This window comes from Salvelinus fontinalis, chromosome 2, assembly GCF_029448725.1.
Source record: "Salvelinus fontinalis isolate EN_2023a chromosome 2, ASM2944872v1, whole genome shotgun sequence".
Lineage (NCBI taxonomy): Eukaryota > Metazoa > Chordata > Actinopteri > Salmoniformes > Salmonidae > Salvelinus > Salvelinus fontinalis.
Genome location: NC_074666.1, coordinates 46800491 through 46824373, shown reverse-complemented (window position 1 = coordinate 46824373; position 23883 = coordinate 46800491). Strand labels below are relative to the sequence as shown.

The window sequence follows — 23883 nt, the reverse complement described above, 5'->3', positions numbered from 1 at the left end:
TAGAAACTATAGACTGTTTTCTATCCAATAATAATAATAATATGCAAATTGTACGATCAAGGATTTTGTGGGAAGCCGTTTCAAAAATTACCCGATTAGCATAAATAGTCTAAACAGCGCCCCCATCCCCAACAGGTTAACCAGATAGTTTAAAAATGACCTAAAACTAATGTTATGCAAGGTAGATGTCAATACTTCATGGGTAGTTAGCTACTAATTTTTTGTGGCAAGCTAGTTAGCTAACAGTAGTAGTTAGCCAGTTCACCCTATTGACTTGCTATGGGCTTGCAATCTACACAGACTACAGTGGGTATTGTAGGCAGGTAAACATGCCAAAATGAACACAGAATGTATTTATTAACGTTTTCAAGATGCAATATTGTAGTCAGGCAACATATGAGATGTGAATGGGTGACATTTCATGCCGAAGTCGGAGTTTATTTTCTCTTGCTTCAGCTCAAATAATGGTTTCAATAAATGTTGTGTTGTTTTGTTACTTGGTTGCGTCATATTGCAATCTACTGCAGAGATAGCCTGCAGAGTTCTGTCCTACTATCCAGGTCTGTACCCAAACAATTTGAACTTCTACTTTTAAAAATCCACCTCTCTAAAAACAAGTCTCTCACTGTTGCCGCCTGCTATAGACCACCCTCTGCCCCCAGCTGTGCTTTGGACACCATATGTGAACTGATTGCCCCCCATCTATCTTCAGAGCTCGTGCTGCTAGGTGACCTAAACTGGGACATGCTTAACACCCCAACCATCCTACAATCTAAGCTTGATGCCCTCAATCTCACACAAATTATCAATGAACCTACCAGGTACCACCCCAAAATCGTAAACACGGGCACCCTCATAGATATCATCCTAACCAACATGCCCTCTAAATACACCTCTGCTGTTTTCAACCAAGATCTCAGCGATCACTGCGTCCTTGCCTGCATACGTAATGGGTCAGCGGTCAAACGACCTCCACTCGTCACTGTCAAACGCTCCCTGAAACACTTCAGTGAGCAGGCCTTTCTAATCGACCTGGCCCGGGTATCCTGGAAGGATATTGACCTCATCCCGTCAGTAGAGGATGCCTGGTTATTTTTTTTAAATGCCTTCCTCACCATCTTAAATAAGCATGCCCCATTCAAGAAATTTAGAACCAGGAACAGATTTAGCCCTTGGTTCTCTCCAGACCTGACTGCCCTTAACCAACACAAAAACATCCTGTGGTGTTCTGCATTAGCATCGAACAGCCCCCATGATATGCAACTTTTCAGGGAAGTTAGGAACCAATATACACAGGCAGTTCGTGTTGCTTCCTGCAACACGAACTCAAAAAAGTTCTGGGACACTGTAAAGTCCATGGAGAATAAGAGCACCTCCTCCCAGCTGCCCACTGCACTGAGGATAGGAAACTCTGTCACCACCGATAAATCCACTATAATTGAGAATTTCAATAAGCATTTTTCTACGGCTGGCCATGCTTTCCACCTGGCTACCTCTACCCCAGTCAACAGCACTGCACCGCCCACAGCAACTCGCCCAAGCCTTCCCCATATCTCCTTCACCCAAATCCGGTCAGCTGATGTTCGGAAAAAGCTGCAAAATCTGGACCCCTACAAATCAGCCGGGCTAGACAATCTGGACCCTAATTATCTACCGAAATTGTTGCAACCCCTATTACTAGCCTGTTCAACCTCTCTTTCGTGTCATCTGAGATTCCCAAAGATTGGAAAGCAGCTGCGGTCATCCCCCTCTTCAAAGGGGGGGACACTCTTGACCCAAACTGCTACAGACCTATATCTATCCTACCCTGCCTTTCTAAGGTCTTCGAAAGCCAAGTCAACAAACAGATTACAGACCATTTCGAATCCCACCACACCTTCTCTGCTATGCAATCTGGTTTCCGAGCTGGTCATGCGTGCACCTCAGCCACGCTCAAGGTCCTAAACGATATCTTAACCGCCATCGATAAGAAACAATACTGTGCAGCCATATTCATTGACCTGGCCAAGGCTTTCGACTCTGTCAATCGCCACATCCTCATCGGCAGACTCAATAGCCTTGGTTTCTCAAATGATTGCCTCGCCTGGTTCACCAACTACTTCTCAGACAGAGTTCCGTGTGTCAAATCGGAGGGCCTGTTGTCCAGGCCTCTGGCAGTCTCTATGGGGTTGCCACAGGGTTCAATTCTTGGGCCGACTCTCTTCTCTGTATACATCAATGATGTCGCTCTTGCTGCTGGTGAGTCTCTGATCCACCTCTACGCAGACGACACAATTCTGCATACTTCTGGCCCTTCTTTGGACACTGTGTTAACAACCCTCCAAACAAGCTTCAATGCCATACAACTCTCCTTCCGTGGCCTCCAACTGCTCTTAAATACAAGTAAAACTAAATGCATGCTCTTCAACCGATCGCTGCCTGCACCTGCCCACCCGTCCAGCATCACTACTCTGGACGGTTCTGACTTAGAATATGTGGACAACTACAAATACCTAGGTGTCTGGTTAGACTGTAAACTCTCCTTCCAGATTCACATCAAACATCTCTAATCCAAAGTTAAATCTAGAATCGGCTTCCTATTTCGCAACAAAGCATCCTTCACTCATGCTGCCCTCGTAAAACTGACCATCCTGCCGATCCTCGACTTTGGCGATGTCATTTACAAAATAGCCTCCAATACTCTACTCAATAAATTGGATGCAGTCTATCACAGTGCCATCCATTTTGTCACCAAAGCCCCATATACAGTACTACCCACCACTGCGAACTGTACGCTCTCGTTGGCTGGCCCTCGCTTCATACTCATCGCCAAACCCACTGGCTCCAGGTCATCTACAAGACCCTGCTAGGTAAAGTCCCCCCTTATCTCAACTCGCTGGTCACCATAGCAGCACCCACCTGTAGCAGGCGCTCCAGCAGGTATATCTCTCTGGTCACCCCCAAAGCCAATTCCTCCTTTGGCGGCCTCTCCTTCCAGTTCTCTGCTGCCAATGACTGGAACGAACTACAAAAATCTCTGAAACTGGAAACACTTATCTCCCTCACTAGCTTTAAGCACCAGCTGTCAGAGCAGCTCACAGATTACTGCACCTGTACATAGCCCATCTATAATTTAGCCCAAACTTCTACCTCTTCCCCTACTGTATTTATTTATTTTGCTCCTTTGCACCCCATTATTTCTATTTTTACTTTGCACATTCTTCCACTGCAAATCTACCATTCCAGGGTTTTACTTGCTATATTGTATTTACCTCGCCACCATGGCCTTTTTTTGCCTTTACCTCCCTTATCTCACCTCATTTGCTCACATTGTATATAGACTTATTTTTCTACTATATTAATGACTATATGTTTTACTCCATGTGTAACTCTGTGTTGTTGTATGTGTCGAACTGCTTTGCTTTATCTTGGCCAGGTCGCAATTGTAAATGAGAACTTGTTCTCAACTTGCCTACCTGGTTAAATAAAGGTGAAATAAATCAAAAAAGATTTCTGTCCATATTTTTTTATTGAAGCTTGCATCGATACAAGCTTTGAAATGTGTACAAGCGGAGTACGCATCCGTTTCGCATACTTTGATTTGGGCTCGTGCTCAAGCTGGGGGCGTAGGTTTAGCTACCTTTAATAACAAGATGATTGAGCTAGCTAACTACATTGGTGTGTAGCTATGCAAGGTATTCTAACAATCACTATGTGCATGGTGCGTTGCATTATGGGAACGGTAGTCTTTATTGTTAACACATAACAACGCAGTGACAAGTGCCACCTCTAAGTGGGACCCCAGCCTGCTGCAGTAACTGTACAGTAGTAGTATGTTAGGAGCTGGGGCCAACACACAGCAAAGGCTTTGCTTTACAGGTCTTGGTGTAAGTGTGAGCATTCATATGTTTAGCTCCAAAGGTCATATATATTACAAATATGTACATGATCTGCATTTAGTCATTAATAATTTGTCAGTGTAATGTGTATCTATCGCTCTTTGTATTCAGGATATCAACCTCAGTCCTTAGAAATAGAATGTCTAGAATGGGTGATTATTGGTAATTATGGTCCAGACCCTGCATTGCCTACTCTGATCTATCTCAATTACCCCTGCTCTATGTGGAAACCCATACAGTGGAAGTGTGAATGGATGCTGTCCTAAAATAATGGTTGTCTGTGCTATCTGGTGGACGGGCATGTCTTGGGGCCAAAGGGGGCTACAGACCAAATCTACCAATCGATAGGCAAGTGCAGCGATGTCGGGTGTAGGGAGGTGTCCTGTCAGGGAAGTGGAATAGGGAACCACGCTGGGGGGTAATGAAACAAAGGAAAGGATCTGTTCCAAATGGCACCATATTCCCTATTTAGTGCACTACTATTGACCAGAGCCTTGTTGGAGGCAAATGGAGCCTGGCCAAAAGATGTGCACTATAAAGGGATTAGGGTGCCATTTGGAATGCAAACAAAGTGAGAACCGGAGATAACGGGTATTCTCCATGGACGGCAGTGTCTTTCCAGGAAGCCGCTAGCGTCGCTGTAGTATTAATAGAAATGAGTTTTTTTCTCTCACTCTTACTCTCTCCCTCTAGGTAGAGGTACTGAGGTTCCTGTTCCACTAATGAGCAACGCCAGAACCAGGGTCCACAGCGCATCATTCTCCCTTGGTCTAGAGCAGCCTTTCTGAAAGTATGGGTTGCGACCCAAAGTGGGTCGCGGACTTGTTAATGGTGGGTCGCGACGTGTCAGAGTAAATGTATAATTATTTCATGAATTACTGGAATTGATTTGGCCAAGTGCATCTGCGCTCTCTGCTTAGCAGCGGCCTCTGCTCAGTTTGGCAGTTGCGCGAGTGTGAGAGGGAGATGCCCGTGTGCTCCGCGGCTTACCTGATCTTTTTTTCTGCAGTTTTCTTGAAGATCACTCCGCGACACACACGATGCAGCGCTGTAGTTCAAGCCATGAATTGTAATGAAACGCGTATACAGCGACGAGTTTCTCTCTCTTTCATACACACTTATGAGGAGCGCCCACAATGTGTTTTGTCCGTGAAAGTGCTTAGTAATGAGTCTCTCATAACGAACAAATTCATAAAAACCACTCGTCCTGACCAAACATCCACAGCATGATGGTTAACCCAGGGAGTTCATTCAGAACAGGGCAGAATGCTTCATGAAACAGTGCTTCGACAGTGGAAAGTGAGTCAGCTAGCAAGGCATTGTTGTCATTTTATAACAGGTGATGATACGCAGAAATAAGGGAGTACTCTCTCTCATAGTAGTAGATGTGAGTTTCACTTTCAAACAATCCCCTGGCCTTGTACACAGTTAATAGGTAACATTCGCCAAAGCAAGCTAGCTACTGATAGTGCAACCCTAGGAACAGTACAGATGAATATGAAAAATGATCAGGCCTACTGTACATCTTACTGTATAAATTATTGTTGAAAACAAGTCTAGGTTGGAACTGTTGCTGTTAAAATACAATAATTGTTATTCTTAACTGGAATAAACTGAAGCGAGGCAAACACAGTTCTGGGTTGCTCATCTACAGCAGGAGGAAGCGGTCGCCTGCTTGACTGAGAAAGCAGTAGATGTTCTGGTCCAGTTTGGCATCACATACCTATGTGAGTCAGGGTTCTCAACTCTGACATACTTAAAAAACAAGTACAGAAACAGTTTCAAGGCTGAGCATAACCTCAGTGTTTTACTGTCAAAAACAGAGCCCAGAATAGACATGCTCTCATTAGGACTGTGTGGGGGTTTTCTGGTCTACATCTGTGTGATGTGATCAATCAGTTTATTCCAGTTCTGAACAAAACATCTGTATTGTATTTAACAGTAACAGTTCCAACCTAGACTTTCTATCAAACAATCATTTCTACAGTAAGATGTACAGTAGGCCTGATTGAATCTGTACTGTTACTTAGGGTTGCACTATCAACAAGCCTGTGTGTGTGTTCTGTTATTCATCTGTGTGATGTGATCAATCCGTTTATTACAATTCAGAATCAAAAAGATTTATTGTATTTTACCAGCAACAGTTCCAACCTAGACAGATATGTAAGAGTGTTTTTAATGGGGAAAATAAACATGAATAGATATTTCTATGGATATTTCATTTCATTATTTGTTTTTGTCTATATTGCATTTGTTTCATGAATAAGGGCATTGAAATGTACCTGTATGTATGTATAGTTGCATATTATCCTAAGCTTGGGTCCCAGGAAAACACAGAATTGAAAAAGTTTAAGAACCCCTGGTCTCTCTCTCTATCTCTCTCTATCTCTCTCTCTCTCCTTCTCTCTCTCGCTCGCTCTCTCTCCTTCTCTCTCTCGCTCTCTCTCCTTCTATCTCTCGCTCTCTCTCCTTCTCTCTCTCCTTCTCTCTCTCCTTCTCTTACAACTATCAATAATGGCTCACCTATCAGATGTGTTTCAACCCAGAAGGGATGTAGCTACACTTTACCACATATCTTATATCAGTTGAACATGATGAAATTAGCCCTTAATAACATCTTCAGTTTTCTCTTTCTCACTCACTCACTCACTCACTCACTCACTCACTCACTCACTCACTCACTCTCTGTCTGTCTCTGTCTCTGTCTCTCACTCCCTCTCTCTTCCTCTGTGTCACGTCGTCTCGGAGGACTGGGCAGAGGTACTGAGGTTCCTGTTCCACTAATGAGCAACGCCAGAACCAGGGTCCAAGGCGCATCCTTCTCTCTTGGTCTAGAGCTCTCTCTCTCCATCCCTTTCTTTCTCGCTCGCTCGCTCGCTCTCTCACTCTCTTGCTCTCTCGCTCTCTCTAAACTATCAATAATGGTTCACCCTGTTCTCAGATGTGTTTCAACCCAGAAGGGATGTAGCTACAGTATACCGCATACCTAATATCAGTTGAACATGACGTAAATAGCCCTTAATAATATCTTCAGTTCAAACAGTCAATACATATTCCCAAAGCATACAGTATGTACATATTAAGTGTGATCTAGGATCAGTTTTGTCCCTGAATCTGTGACAATAGTCATGCCAAGGATATGCCGACTGCGTTAAAGCCCCTGAATTCATTATTTGTCCAAACAGCAGCCCCTGTTGTTCTGGGATTGATTTGCACTTTTCGCACCAAAGTACATTCATCTCTAGGAGACAGAACGCGTCTCCTTCCTGAGCGGTATGACGGCTGCGCGGTCCCATTGTGTTTATACTTGTGTACTATTGTTTGTACAGTTGAACGTGGTACCTTCAGGCATTTGGAATTTGCTTCCAAGGATGAAGGAGACTGGTGGAGGTCTACAATTTATTTTCCTGAGGTCTTGGCTGATTTATTTCGATTTTCCCATGATGTCAAGCAAAGAGGCACTGAGTTTGAAGGTAGGCCTTGAAATACATCCACAGGTACACCTCCAATTGACTCAAATGATGTCAATTAGCCTATCAGAAGCTTCTAAACCCATAACATCATTTTCAGGAATTTTCCAAGCTGTTTAAAGGCACAGTCAACTTAGTGTATGTAAACTTCTGACCCACTGGAATTGTGATACAGTGAAATAATCTGTCTGTGAACAATTGTTGGAAAAATTACTTGTGTCATGCACCAAGTAGATGTCCTAACCGACTTGACAAAACTATAGTTTGTTTACAAGAAATGTGTGGAGTGGTTGAAAAATGAGTTTTAAGGACTCCAACCTAAGTGTATGTTAACTTCCAACTTCAACTGTATGTAAACATTATTGAAGTGGCATTATACTACTCCTGCTATTGCTGTTTCTACTGTTTCTGTCATAACACCAGCTGCCGAGCTCTACTGAAGGCCTAAACATGGGCTCTGGTAGTACGGTGAGAAAAGGCAGCGGCTTCACCACATGCGTCGATGTCTGTATTGACACTGCAGCTGTCAAGGTGTCACCGACCAGCGTGGAGCCCTGACGTTTCCCACACCTTCGTCAAACCATTTCAGCGGAATGTATTTTCCTCGTGCATTTCTCCCTTTCAATTTTCTGCGTCACTTTCATCCCTGTGAACAAACATCCCTGGTTAAAATGACATCATTCCAACCACCTTAACAGAACTGCCCATTGAGATGATAATAATAACTGTTATTCACCTTCCTATCTATGACCCGGTAAGACTTGGAATATCTTGCTCTAGACTTCTCCTGTACCAGCAGTCCTCTACTCAGCCACCTTTTCCAATCTGTTCCTATCTTAACTGCGTTAACTGCAGGTCAGTGGAGATATTAAAAAAATAATAATAATACCACTCCGCTTTGGAAGTAGCGAATCTCGCTTTAAACATTTAATATATTTTTTTGTATCTACTAGGAGTAGACTTCTCCTTCTCTTTGCAATATAGTAGAAAAGCTCCCTGTATGTGGAATATCATAGTCACGTGCTCAGCTGTGGCCGTGCGAGGGGGGAGGCCCAGGCTGTCTCTCTCTCTCTGTCTCTCTCTCTCTGTCTCTCTCTCTCTCGCTCTCTGTCTCTCTCGCTCTCTGTCGCTCTCTCTCGCTCTCTCTCGCTCTCTCTCGCTCTCTGTCTCTCTCTCTCGCTCTCTGTCTGTCTCTCTCCTTCCCTCTCTGTCTATCTCTCTCTCTGTGTCTATCTCTCTCTCTGTGTCTGTCTAACTCTCTGTGTCTGTCTGTCTATCTTTCTCCAATAGACAGATGTGTACCAAACAGCGGGGTCTCCAGGTCAGGATGAATGACTCAGTTTAAAAGGTTAGGTCTCTCAGGAGTATTGTGCTCTCTCTCTCCACCCGGACTACATTCGGACCCGCTCCATCACTCTCCATCTCCCTGTAGTTTACTGCAGTAGACCAGCGCTCTTTGAAAGTCATTAATTTCATATAACCACTGCCTCCTAGTGGCAGTGAATGGCAGTGTGCAACAAGGAGCGGGAGAAGGAAATGGGGGAGGGGAGGCTGTACTCTGTGCTCTTCTGTGGTGCAGGCAGGCAGCTAGTGCGATGACGCTGATTGTGGTTAGCTGCTCTACACACAGCCCCGGGCTACAGATTCATCAGCTGGTAATCAGTGGCAGGAAGGCTGAAGAAAAGGTGTGTAGAAAGGCGGGTAGAAAGGTGGGCGGACAAGGAGGATGGCAGGCCTTAGCGCTCGTCTCTGGTTTGTGGGTCTGGTATAGGGGGACTGAGGCATGTGATTGCAAATAGAACAATATAGGATTTTGTGTCATTACATAGAAAGGAATTACTGTTGCTGCAGTGGGCTGTTATGTGTCTGCCGTAGGCCTCACTTTAAGGAGAGAGAGAGAGAGTCTGTGTGTGGGGAGGGTTTGTGTGTGTGTGTGTGTGTGTGTGTGTGTGTGTGTGTGTGTGTGTGTGTGTGTGTGTGTGTGTGTGTGTGTGTGTGTGTGTGTGTGTGTGTGTGTGTGTGTGTGTGTGTGTGTGTGTGTGTGTGTGTGTGTGTGTGTGTGTGTGTGTGTGTGCGCGTTTGTGTATGCATGCGTGCATGTCTGTTCTGTTCGTGTGTGTGTGTACATGCATGTTTGTTCGTGCACATGCTTGTGTGTGTGTGTGTGTGTGTTTCTGTGCCTCGTCTATACTGTATAAGCCTTAATGGTTGCACTTAGATTCTTTGTTGACAGGGCCTATTATGGGCTTTGCTTTCATCTCCACTATGCAATTGCATTGATATCACTGACATGAGAACAGAAGTTGCACCTGGTTCTCTGACTGAAACACTATAATCACAGCCATATAGATATATGGGCCACTAGCCAACTAGTCATTAGCTCTGTCTATATCCAATAGGACCATAGCCAGGAAATGTCAGTTTGCTCATAGTCTATAGGACATATACAAAGCACGAACCTATTGTATTTTCAGAATTGTCATCTTGGGGTTGTTATCATCAGGGTCATGTTCATTAGGCACCAAATGGGAGAAAATGGACTGAAACTGAAACTATGGACCTGACTCATAATTTTATTTTCCGTTGCAACAGAATTTAAAATGTTTTAGGTTCTATTAAATTCATCCTGAATTCATCCTGAATTTAATTCCGCTGCTGTATCGATTGCTCCATACATTCATTGCGGAGAAGAATCGCTAGTGGGCGTAGCCTTTTGCTGGATCGATGTGGACGGGTGGTCAGGCTACTAATGAACACAACCCAAGGGTGGATTTAAAAAACTCACTCCTGTGAACTCTATAAAAATTTAAAAAATGTATCTTTTGATCTTGTGGTGTTATTTATGTCAATGTGGTTTGTGCATTTCAGAAAAAAGTTTTGCAACGGAAATCAAAAGTTGCCATTTCTTATTGGACAAATGCAGGTAGTCCCAGCCCTGTTTCCATCAGTTTTCTTCCTTTTGATGCCTAATGAACACAGCACAAGTCTTCTACAGGATTCATCCACTCCTCTGTCACCTAACACAGGTGTGTGTTAAAGCTGAGGCAGGTACTGGTACGTGTGTACACACACCTTTTTTAAAACCTTTATTTATTAACTAGGCAAGTCAGTTAAGAACAAATTCTTATTTTCAATGACGGCCTAGGAACAGTTGGTTAACTGCCTTGTTCAGGGACAGAACGACCTTTTTACCTTGTCAGCTCGGGGATTCGATCTTGCAACCTTTAGGTTACTAGTCCAAAACTCTAACCACTAGGCTACCTGCCACCCCACATGCATATACACACTCGCATTCAAACGCACACATACGGACATTCACACATGTAAATAGTGCCACACGTGCACTCGGACGTATACAGTTGCTGTTTTGATTGATGTAGTCCTTGATGTCTTTTGTTTTTGCATTGTTGTTTTCCTTTGTCTTTCTCCCTTTTCTCTTGTGCTCCTTTTGTTGGTTGTTGGTTCCTTTAGGGGGGGGGGACAGTGGCTGGTGGGGGGGGGGCTGGGAATGGAGGGAAAGGTTTTTTCGGGGGGCAGTGGGGGGGATCTCGGATGGTTTAAGGGCAGCTCTCGTGGAACTGTGGGAGAATCTTGGATGGTTGGTGGCCTGGCTGTTGGGAGTTTGGGCCGGTGGCCGATAGGTTGCTGGTTCGGGTCCCCGTTTTTGACTTGGTGGGAGATCTGTCGGCGTGCTCCTTGGGCGGGGCGCTTGACCCTGGTTGCTCCTGTGAGTCTCTCTGGTTGGGAGTCTGTTAGATGACTGAATGTAATGTAAATGTTGAGCGGCTTCACTGCAGGTAGATTGTATGTTTTAATATTCAATAATATATATATATATTTTCTTTTTTACTGAGGCAGTGGTGTGTGTGTGTGACCGACCATCGTCCTTGTCCTCCTGGCACAGACACAGAGAGATACCACTCTAATAGGGTGCACAGGAAAATAGAGAGTGAGAAAGGGGGGTTGGGTTGCCAGACGTGGATACTCGAGCACAGGTTAATCTACTAATTGGGAGCAGAGGGAGAAAGGTTGCCAGATTGTGATGGCCACCAGGAAGGGCCGTTTAAGTGGGACATCTGTTCCTTTTGGAGAGGAGAGAAGAAGCGCCGTGTGGGGCACCCCTGACTTCCTCTCATCTCTCTATCATCTCTCTATCACCCCTCTATATATACAAGGCCCCAGCAGCCCAGGGTCCCCCTCTAAAGTACCAATGGTTCCTACCACTCCACCAATCGCTGATCAAAGAGACTATGCCATCTACTTAATTATGGGGGTTTTGTTGCTGGACTAGTTAGTATTAAGAATCTGCGTAGTAGCAAAGGGTTAGAACTCTGAACTCAACACAGTTAAAGAGGTCTAATTGGATGCAAGGCTTCTTGGGGGAGCACATGCTTGTTGTTTTTGTAAAGCCAGGGTTTTTAGATTGTGGCGTCAGCTTGATGATATCAGTAATAATCAGCAACATGGTTCATTCGTTCCATCTGAAACCTTCTGTGCCTCAACATTTCCCAGCCAAAAGGAAGCAGGGTTGGGTTCAATTTGAATTTAGTTTGGATTTGGATTGGGCCCAAAATATTACTGCTGATTTGGGGACCGGCACTGTAAATTAGTGTAAGATCAGATGTGATGGTGCAATGCATCTGACTGTTATACATTCAGTATGTCAATCTTTTAATTGTCCCTATGTAAATAAAGTATTGGAATGACATGCTGTGATCTGATTGGCTGTTGGTCCCTCAGGTTACGCCATACTGCAAGCCATCATGGAGAAGGCGGGCCAGAACAGCTGGCAGGTGAGCGCCATCTGTGTGGAGAAATTCAACGACGCGGCCTACCGGCGCCTCCTGGAGGACCTGGACCGACGGCAGGAGAAGAAATTTGTCATCGACCTGGAGGCCGAGAGGCTCACCAACATGCTGGAGCAGGTGAGATCAGTCAGTCAGTCAGTCAAGGCAGGCAGGCAGGCAGAGAGGAAGGAAAACAGGCAGTTAGGCAGTCAGACAGGATAAGTTTGAGAAGCTCACCAACAGGCTAGAGTAGGTGAATTAATCAATCAATCAATCAATTGTGACCAACCAGCTCAATTCAGTCTCAAGTAGCATAATTTGTAATTGTGTTTTTTGCATTGGATAAAAGTAGAGACTCAGAGCTAGAAAATTGTATGTCATACACTACAGTCGAGTATAATGGGAAAGTAATTCTGCTTTGAAAGTTGATAAACTTGTAACCCCACTTTTGAGAAAATGTCTCTTGAATGTTTTGGTACACCTACTGGAGAGCTCTTTGTCTACACCCATTCAGCATCGTTCAAACCCACTTAAGCCTTAGACCCACCCATCTCTTTAAGAATTCACATGTGAGGCCACGTGCTAAACAGAATGAATATGGTAGTGTAGTAAACAACCAAAGATTTCAAGACTAAAGGCTGGTTTATACTACGTCTATCAACGTCTATCAACAGTGACATCATGAACATTCTATTGTTGTACGACATCAAACTTGTCGTTATCGTTATAAAAAAAGTATAAACACAAAAACGACAGGCTGCATGACATCAGCAGCCTGGTGGTCCAAAATAGCATAACTGGTATATTTTAACACCAATAAACCCATCCATTTAAAAATCTAGCAAACCAGGCAACTAAAAGCAATTTTACAAGTCCTCAACTGGCAGCATAATTAAATTAAATAGTACCCGCAAAACACCAGTCTCAACATAAACAGTGAAGAGGCGACTCCGGGATGCTGGCTTTCTAGCCACCCAGAAGTTGAACAGGTACCAGGCCAACACCAGTCTTAACTTCAACTTCAAAGGAAAAGCCATATCTCAGACTGGCCAATAAAAAGAAAAGATTAAGATGGGCAAAAGAACACAGACACTGGACAGAGGAACTCTGCCTAGAAGGCCAGCATCCCGGAGTCGCCTCTTCACTGTTGACGTTGAGACTGGTGTTTTGCAGGTACTATTTAATGAAGCTGCCAGTTGAGGACTTGTGAGGCGTTTCTCAAAGTAGACACTCTAATGTACTTGTCCTCTTGCTCAGTTGTGCATCGGGGCCTCACAATCCTCTTCCTATTCGGGTTAGGGCCAGTTTGCACTGTTCTGTGAAGGGAGTAGTACACAGCGTTGTACTAGATCTTCAGTTTCTTGGCAATTTCTCTCATGGAATAGCCTTCATTTCTCAGAACAAGAATAGACTGACGAGTTTCAGAAGAAAGTCCTTTGTTTATGGCTATTTTGAGCCTGTAATCGAACCCACAAATGCTGATGCTCCAGATACTCAACTAGTCTAAAGAAAGCCAGTTTTATTGCTTCTTTAATCAGGACAACAGTTTTCAGCTGTGCTAACATAATTGCAAAATGGTTTTATAATGATCAATTAGCCTTTTAAAATGATAAACTTGGATTAGCTAACACAACGTGCCAATGGAACACAGGAGTGATGGTTGCTGATAATGGGCCTCTGTACACCTATGTAAATATTTCATAAAAAATCTACCGTTTCCAGCTACAATAGTCATTTACAACATTAACAATGTCTACACTGTATTTCTGATCAATTATATTTTATTTTAATGGACAAAAAAAATTGCTTTTCTTTCAAAAACAAGGACATTTCTAAGTGATCCCAAACTTTTGAACAGTAGTGTAATCTTTTAAATTAACAAAATACTTTTTCACATAGGTAATGCACTGGAGCTTTAATAGTCTTGTATTCGTGGATCAATATAGCCATCTGCAGTGCGGGCAATTTTTTTCTTTCCAGCAGCCCCCACCCCCCCATGTCGATAAAAGGATCGCGGCACCCATACCCACAAACTACTTCTTGCAGCTATGCGCCGCTCAGTTGCCTGTACTGTATGTAGTCAGAGTTGAATTAACCAAATAACCCCCTTCTCTGTGTCATAGTGTACTCCTCCGCCGCCCCCAGGCAACCAGTGTCTCTATCTCACATTTCAATTATTCAGCAAATCTCTGCTCCGGCATATCACTGTGCTAACAACTCGGTGTGTGTGTGTGTGTGTGTGTGTGTGTGTGTGTGTGTGTGTGTTTGTGTGTGTGTGTGTGTGTGTGTGTGTGTGTGTGTGTGTGTGTGTGTGTGTGTGTGTGTGTGTGTGTGTGTGTGTGTGTGTGTGTGTGTGTGTGTGTGTGTGTGTGTGTGTGTGTGTGTTTGTGATCCCTGGACACACAACCAACAGTACCCGTCATATCTCTGTAGGCCTCAGCACACACAACATCTAAATTAGCAGGTCAAATCGTCTTCTTTTTTTTTACCTCTGCATGGGCCCCTTTTAAAGGGTAATTTAAAAAAAATTGTTGCTTATTTTTAACTTCCCTCAGGTGTTATTGTTTCCTCCAAACCAGTTTTCATTTTGTTACCTGGTTATTTAGCGATGTCCAGAAAAATGTAGCTCGAATTTTTGGAGAATGGAGCTATGCTCGTGGAAACAGATTATATTTGTAAGCGATACATTCAAACACATTAGGCTAAAACTTTAAAGACACAACAATTGATGCTTTACAGAGCATTCATAAAGTCTTAATAATCAATTCGTAGATACTGTACCTCACAAATCATCTATAAGCAGAGTCATACTACATGGCGACGTAAGCGGCAGCTGTCTTGAGTTCAAAGTCCGTTTAGCTATTTGATCTGCTTGTGGTCAATGATGATGATGATGACGATGATGACAATGATTCAATGAACATTCTCTGTCTCTCTCTCCATGCCGGGAACATTGGCATGTCTTGCCTCGCCTCAAAGTGTCTGTCTGTCTTTTTCCTTGTGTGGTACTCATCCGGATGCCTACTCATTTGTTTAGACAGTCGGCAGGTCTGATTTCTCCCCATGAAAGACAATGTTCACGCGGTGGCAAGCCGCACACACTGGGGTGTCATTCAACTGACAGCCAATTAAGCATGCTAATGCTAATTCAGTCGGGTTCAATTAAAATCTGTCGAACGTTTGTCCCTTTCCAGTCGGGTTGACTTAACGTTTCTCTAACGTTTCTCCTCCCCTTCTCTCGCAGATTGTCAGCGTCGGAAAACATGTCAAAGGCTACCATTACATCATGGCTAACTTGGTGAGGGGAAAAAATCCTGGCATGTCTTGACTACATCCTTATTCTTCCTTCTTCTCTCTGTCTCTCCCCCCCCCCCCCTCTCTTCTCGTCAATGTAATTAGTATTCAGCCCATTTCCACAGTGACAGTGTATTAATGATGTCCAGAGCAGGACAGCTCAGTGTGTGTGGGTGTGTGCATGAGTGGGAGTGTGGGTATGAGTGTGACACAGCATTGGAGGCATCAGAGCACTGGGCTGAGAGAGATTACTGTTGGCACAATCCTTCTTACCAGCTCTCTGCTATAGAAGCAGGGCGTCGACAGAATTCAGACTCAGCCGGTGATCTTAGAAAAGGCTAGGGGAGAATTCGGAGAAGTGTTTGGTGTCCTTTTATGTTGTGGTATCACATACTGTTCAGGGTCCTGTCTCTGTTCCTCTCCTTTTCTCGCTCTCTTTGCCTCTCTTCTCTTCCCCTTCTTCTTCTCTCTCTCCCCCATATCTCACTTTATTTCTATCCCTTTTTCTATTTACCTTTTGCCTACCTCCATCACTCTCCTTACCTCTATCTATAAATGTCATTCTCTCATCCTCTCTCTTCTTCTCTGCCCTCTGCCTCCATCCGTACCAAACGCTCCATCTCGCCCCCCTTCCCCCCACTCTCTCTCCCAGGGGTTTAAGGACATCAACCTGGAGCGCTTCATGCATGGAGGGGCCAACGTGTCGGGCTTTCAGCTGGTGGACTTCAGTAACCCCATGGTCATCAAGCTGATGCAGCGCTGGAACAAGCTGGACCAGAGGGAATACCCAGGCTCCGACAGCCCCCCGAAGGTAACACCCTACCTAGGGGTTAATAAGTCCTCTTTCATCTTCACTAATGTCCTGCCTTCTCCCCCATCCCCTGAAGAGGGACAGCTCCCTCCCATGGTACACTATGCCTGGGGGTTCTCTGGTGTATCTCTCCTCTAAGGTTTGGAGGATAGCACCCAGGGAGGATTTGTCAGAGCTGAGTCAATCAGGATCAGACCTGAGACATTTTCCAATGCCATGCCTGTCCTTCTGGGCTCACTTTATGTGGCTTTAGGATTCTACAAGACCAAGTGCAGAGGTGCAGGGTTAGCTAGGGCATGGAGACGTTCACACACACATACACATACACATACACACATACACATACACATACACATACACACACACACACACACACACACACACACACACACACACACACACACACACACACACACACACACACACACACACACACACACACACACACACACACACACACAGAAGCACAAACACTTCAAATACCTTGCAGTACCTGCTAACCTGCTAACAGTCTCATCTGCACTGTCAAGGGCCAGGTGCAAGTCAAATTGTATTTGTCACATGCACTGAATACAACAGGTATTCAGCGCACAGTGAAATGCTTACTTACAAGCCCTTAACCATCAATGCAGTTATAAGAAAAAATAAGTGTTAAGTAAAAAAATAGATAATAGAAAATAAAAATAATAAATAATTAAAAAGCAGCATAAAATAAAAATCAAATCAAATTTTATTGGCACATTCAAATGGTTAGCAGATGTTATTGCGAGTGCAGCGAAATTCTGGTGCTTCTAGTTCCGGCAGTGCAGCAATATCAACAAGTAATCTAACAATTCCACAACAGCTACCTTATATTGTGCATCTGTAAAGGTTTGTGAGGGTTTTGGGTGACAAGCCAAATTTCTTCAGCCTCCTGAGGTTGAAGAGGCGCTATCGCCTGGGATCGCACAGGGCGAGGTTGATACCCAGGGCCTCAGGCTTAATGATGACCTTGGAGGGTACTATGGTGTTGAATGCTGAGCTGTAGTCAATAAACAGCATTATTTTGGTCCTAAACTTGGCGCTCCGGTACCACTTGCTGTGCGGTAGCAGAGAGAACAGTCTATGACTAGGGTGGCTGCAGTCTTTGACAATTTTTTGGACCTTCCTCTGACATCGCCTTGTATAGAGGTCCTGGATTTATTTATTTATTTATTTATTTTACTGTTATTTTACCAGGTAAGTTGACTGAGAACACGTTCTCATTTGCAGCAACGACCTGGGGAATAGTTACAGGGGAGAGGAGGGGGATGAATTAGCCAATTGTAAACTGGGGATTATTAGGTGACCATGATGGTTTGAGGGCTAGATTGGGAATTTAGCCAGGACACCGGGGTTAACACCCCTACTCTTACGATAAGTGCCATGGGATCTTTAATGACCTCAGAGAGTCAGGACACCCGTTTAACGTCCCATCCGAAAGACGGCACCCTACACAGGGCAGTGTCCCCAATCACTGCCCTGGGGCATTGGGATATTTTATTAGACCAAAGGAAAGAGTGCCTCCTACTGGCCCTCCAACACCACTTCCAGCAGCATCTGGTCTCCCATCCAAGGACTGACCAGGACCAACCCTGCTTAGCTTCAGAAGCAAGCCAGCAGTGGTATGCAGGGTGGTATGCTGCTGGCTGGGATGGGAGGAAGCTTGGCCCCAGTGATGTACTGGGCCGTATGCACTACCCTATGTAGTGCCTTGCGGTCAGAGGCAGAGCAGTACCATAACAGGCAGTGATACAACTGGTTAGGATGCTCTCGATGGTGCAGCCGTAGAACTTTTTGAGGATCTGAGGAGCCATGACAAATCTTTTCAATCTCCTGAGGGGGGATAGGCTTTGTCGTGCCCTATTCACGACTGTCTTGCTGTGTTTGGACCATGATAGTTTGTTGTTGATGTGGACACCAAGGAACGTGAAACTCTCAACCTGCTCCATTACAGCCCCGTCGATGAGAATGGGGGCATGGTCTGTTCTCCTTTTCTTGTAGTCCACAAACATCTCCTTTGTCTTGATCATATTTGAGGGAGAGGTTGTTATCCTGGCACCACATGGCCAGATCTCTGACCTCCCTATAGGATGTTGCAGAAGGAGGTGTTTAGTCCCAGGGTCCTTAGCTTAGTGATGAGCTTTGAGGGCACTATGATGTTGAACGCTGAGCTGTAGTCAATGAATGGCATTCTCACCTAGATGTCCCTTTTGTCCAGGTGGGAAAGGGCAGTGTGGAATGCAATAGAGATTGCATCATCTGTGGATCTTTTGGGGCGGTATGCAAATTGGAGTGGGACTAGGGTTTCTGGGATAATGGTGTTGTGAGCCATGACCAGCCTTTCAAAGCACTTCATGGCTACAGACGTGAGTGCTACGGGTCGGTAGTCATTTAGGCAGGTTAATTATCTTAGTGTTCTTGGGCACAGGGACTATGGTGGTCTGCTTGAAACATATTGGTATTACAGACACTTGCCAATTGGTCAGCGCATGCTCGGAGTACACGTCCTGTTAATCCGTCTGGTCCTGCGGCCTTGTGAATGTTGACCTGTTTAAACGACTTACTCACATCGGCTACTGAGAGCGTGATCACGCAGTAGTCCGGAACAGCTGATGCTCTCATGCATGCTTCAGTGTAGCTTGCCTCAAAGCGAGCATAGAAGTAATTTAGCTCATCTGGTAGGCTTGTCACGGCTGTGCTTCCCTTTGTAGTCTGTAATAGTTTGCAAGCCCTGCCACATCCGACAAGCGTCAGAGCCAGTGTAGTACGATTCAATCTTAGTTCTGTGTATTTACAATGACGGCCTACACCAACCAAACCCAGCCGACGCTGGGCAAATTGTGCGCCTCCCTATGGGACTCCCAATCACGGCCGGTTGTGATACAGCCTGGATTCGAACCAGGGTGTCTGTAGTGACTCCTCTAGCACTGAGATGCAGTGCCTTAGAAGCCAGTGACTGATGTGTTCTACTCCTCAATGCCATCGGAAGAATCCTGGAACATATTCCAGTCTGTGCTAGCAAAACAGTCCTGTAGCTTAGCATCTGAAACATCTGACCACTTCTTTATTGACCGAGTCACTGGTGAGTCCTTGTTTTTGCTTGTAAGCAGGAATCAGGCGGATAGAATTATGGTCAGATTTGCCAAATGGAGGACGAGGGAGAGCTTTGTACACGTCTCTGTGTGTGGAGTAAAGGTGGTCTGGAGTTCTTTTTTCTCTGGTTGCACATTTAACATGCTTTTAGAAATGAGGTAAAATGGATTTAAGTTTCCCTGCATTAAAATAACCAGCCACTAGGAGCGCCGCCTCTGGATGAGCATTTTCCTGTTTGCTTATGGCCATATACAGCTCATTGAGTGCGGTCTTAGTGCCAGCATCGGGTTGTGGTGGTAAATAGACAGCTACAAAAAATATAGATGAAAACTCTCTTGGTAAATAGTGTGGTCTACAGCTTATCATGAGATACTTCAAGACTTTCTTATGATTCGATTTCTTGCACCAGCTGTTGTTTACAGATAGACACAGAATGCCAGCCCTTGTCTAACCGGAGGTGGCTGTTCTATCCTGCCGATGCAGCGTATACCCGCCAGCTGTATGTTATTCATGTCGTCGTTCGGCCACGACTCTGTGAAACATAAGATTATTACAGTTTTTAATGTCCCGTTGGTAGGATATTCGTGATCGTAGCTCGTCTATTTTGTTATCCAATGATTGTACGTTGGCTAATAGGACTGATGGTCGAGGCAGATTACCTACACGTCTTCTGATCTTTACAAGGCACCCCGGCCTACATCCCCGATATATCTTTCTCATGCGAAACACAGGGATTTGGGCCTTGTCGGGTGTCTGAAGTAAATCCTTTGCATCCGAATCGTTAAAGAAAACATCTTTATCCAGTACAAGGTGAGTAATCGCTGTCCTGATATCTAGAAGCTCTTTTCGGCAGAAACATTTAAGTACAAAATAAGTTACAAATAATGCGAAATAACACACACAATAGCACAATTGTTTAGGAGACCGTAAAACGGCAGCCATATCCTCCAGTGCCAGGCAATGGGATTGTATCTCAATCCTCTCTCTGTCTCACACCTGTGGACTTTCTCAGTGTTGGAATAGTAGAGCCCAATGCCTGAGGGAGCTCCACTCTTGCTAGGGGGCCATGGCCATGGGCACTGGTGCTTTAGCTAACTTTAGCTGGCCTGCTGCACTTGACTGCACTGGACTGCACTCTATCAGGCTTGGCTTGGCTCAGCTTGGGTGGGCTGGAGTGGGGTGGAGTGGACTACAGTGGGTTAAAGGGACAGTTCACTTTTTTGACGTTCTAGCTCATTTTTGACATACTGAGGGTGTCGTCATTTCATCCAAACCATTTTCTAAGCTTGTTTGCTGGTTATTTAACAACATCCAGAGTGTAGCGATCCCAGGGGAAACGGATCAAAAAAGCCTTGGGAAATAGCTTTGCCTAACGCAGAGAGGAGCGCGGTTGCTTTCCCCATGCTTTTAAATGTACTGCTAACTGGATCAATGAATTTTCACCAGCATGGCTTCATGCGCCAAAAATGCTAACCATGAGATTCTGGTTGTTGCTAAATAACCAGCAAAGGAACTTAAAAACAGTTTGGATAAAACAACAACAAAGAAGTTGAAAATAAGCTAAAACTTAAATAAATAACTCTCACTTTAAGGGTCTCGGTGACCAGCAGTCACCCACCACCCGCATCATGAGTCAGAAGCTCTGAGTGCTGAGCTGCACTGCCTTGGGATAGAGGGGAGAAGGAGAGACGGAGTGATGGAGGGAGGTAGGGAGAAGAGAGGGGGAATGGATGGAGAGAGGGAGAGAGACTGGGAGAAGAGAGAGAAAAAACATTAGACCATTTCAGTTTGTCCGTGATGTGTACGCCGAGGAACTTCACTTTCCACCTTCTCTACTACTGTGCCGTCGATGTGGACAGGGGGGGTGCTCCCTCTGCTGTTTCCTGAAGTCCACGATCATACCCTTTGTTTTGTTAACGTTGAGTGTGAGGTTATTTTCCTGACACCACACTCCGAGGGCCCTCACCTCCTCCCCTGTAGGCCGTCTCGTCGTTGTTGGTAATCAAGCCTACCACTGTAGTGTCGTCTGCAAACTTGATGATTGAGTTGGAGGTGTGTGTGTGTGTAAGAGTGTGTTTTTGATCCCTTATCACCATTCCAATGTTCTCCCTACCAAACAGCCTCTGTCTCTGCTGTACAGTAGCACCATTCATCATTGCTGTATTGAGTGGAGCACCACTATGTCCTGGTCACAGTCTAGATGGAGGTCAACCAAACAGCCACAACACCCTCATAACTCCTTGGCAGGATTGTCCCTCTTATCTCTTTAAGTGCCCAGACTCTTATTGATGGCCTGCCTGTGCCAGTCGGTGCTAACCTTTGTGCCCAGGGTGCGGCTGACATCAGCCGGGGTTATCAAACTGTTTATCGCCCCCTTGCCCCACATTGATATAGGAAGCATGTCTGCCCCGACAGGGGGTTGATGGTCCACAGACACATAAACACATAAGTCCCCCTCACCCTCCCACCTAGCTACCCACACACACACACACACACGCACCCTGTGCCCCCTACCCCCCACACACACACACACTGTGCCCCCCACCCTCCACACACACACCCTGTGCCCCCCACCCTCCACACACACACACTGTGCCCCCCCACAGAGAGCTGTAATGAGCGAGGGAGGGATGAGGGAGAGCTGGGTTAATGAGTAGGATTCCCCCAGGCCAGAGGCAAAGTTACAGTGCCTTCAAAAAGTATTCACACCCTTTGACTTTTTCCACATTTTGGGGTGTTTGGCGTCACGCGCCGAGAGAGTTTGTCACAATGCAACAATCTTCCTTGACGCAAATAATGTGTTTTATGCCCATTGCACACACGCAGAAACCTTTCCCTCTTTTCATCCCCCTACCACACACACACCTGACGATTCTCTCCTGTTCCCCAGTACACGTCGGCTCTGACGTATGACGGCGTGATGGTGATGGCAGAGGCCTTCAGGAACCTACGTAGGCAGAAGGTTGACATCTCTCGCCGGGGCAATGCTGGGGACTGTCTGGCTAACCCCGCCGCCCCCTGGAATCAGGGCATTGACATGGAGCGCACCCTCAAACAGGTATCTACCACTGCACCTCAAAGCCATTTCGGTTCATGAATTACCTAATTTCTGCAAACTCTATGATATCCACAAAGGACAAACTGTCAACACTACAAACAGTTTCCTATGAAATGTGCTCTTATTTAAAATAGAACGAAGGTATACCTGCATTCTATGTGACTCTGATGATAGTGTCTTGTCCTGTGTACAGGTCTGGCTGCAGGGATTAACAGGTAATGTCCAGTTTGACCACTATGGACGCAGGGTCAACTACACCATGGACGTGTTTGAGCTGAAGAACAACGGACCCAGACGAGTAAGATGACTACTGGCCCACCAGTCATTTGAAAACATAATAACTATATGTTTGAATATCTATTTACTATATGTTTCATTTTATTCTCAATTTCCATCACTGCCCATGCTTTCTAGCTATCACCATAATACCACTATACCATAATCATTTGAATAACAAATGTTTTGTTTGTTTCATTTCATTTTCAATTTCCATGGTTTAAAATGCCAGAAGAGAGTGAACATCTGTTTATCTGTTTCTCATCTTATTATTGTCTGTGTGTCTGGGTATTGTGTCTTAGTGATTAACAGTAGCGTGAACAGTATACTCAGGCTTCGAGAATGTGTGTGTGTGTGTGTATTTTGCCGTGTCCTGTATATTATTTTCAGTGCTGTGTGTGTTAGTGTGTACGTGCAGGACTCCAGCCAACTACGGTACGTGAATAGAGAGAGGTGGAGCAGTTGAGTGAGAGAGAGAGTGATGGAGGAGAGAGAGGGGGATGAAGTGGAGGGGTGGTTGGGCCTACCCACAGGCTGGCTCTGCATGCTTAGGGTCAAATACACCTATACATACATGCCATCCCTTTCTCTCTCCCCTCCCTTCTTCCTGCTCAATGGCAGACACCAGCAGGATGAAACAAAACCTGTTTAGCTTTATTATATACCATGTATAAAATAGTATTTTGGCAGACATATTCACTTCCTTAGCTTGACTCACCTATTATATGACTCAGATTCATATACTGTACACTACAAAACTAAACATTGTGCATTTTTATACATGGCACAACCAAGCATACAATGTGTGTGACTCTTCTCCTTTGCTTGTATACACTACATATCTCAGATAGTCTCAGAGATCCTAACATCACATAATTAACACAAAAATACTGGAAACGACACATACTCTACGGTGAGTAATCAGGACAAACGCATTCAAACAATGAAGAAATCATACCACGCACGCACACACACACACACCCTGGCCGTTCCACTCACAGTCCTCTCATTGTCTCCAGATGGGTTACTGGACGGATTCAGACAAGTTGGTTCTGATCCAGAATGAAGCCCTCAATCCCAACGAAATCATGGAGAACAGAACTGTCGTGGTCACCACTATCATGGTAAGAAGCACTACAATCCTACTAACACACATGTACACGTGTACACACACACACACACACACACACACACA

General features: G+C 45.0%; 1 protein-coding gene across 1 annotated transcript in view; it reads left to right on the top strand.

The window, feature by feature from the left end:
- The window catches only part of LOC129867100 (glutamate receptor 4-like), an 87793-nt gene that overhangs the window by 5709 nt on the left and 58201 nt on the right, over nucleotides 1-23883 (top strand). The window contains exons 3-8 of the mRNA XM_055940274.1: nucleotides 12089-12273; nucleotides 15380-15433; nucleotides 16082-16240; nucleotides 22245-22412; nucleotides 22606-22710; nucleotides 23708-23812. Coding sequence (XP_055796249.1) covers nucleotides 12089-12273; nucleotides 15380-15433; nucleotides 16082-16240; nucleotides 22245-22412; nucleotides 22606-22710; nucleotides 23708-23812 — 776 coding nt within the window. The remainder of the gene's footprint in view (nucleotides 1-12088; nucleotides 12274-15379; nucleotides 15434-16081; nucleotides 16241-22244; nucleotides 22413-22605; nucleotides 22711-23707; nucleotides 23813-23883) is intronic.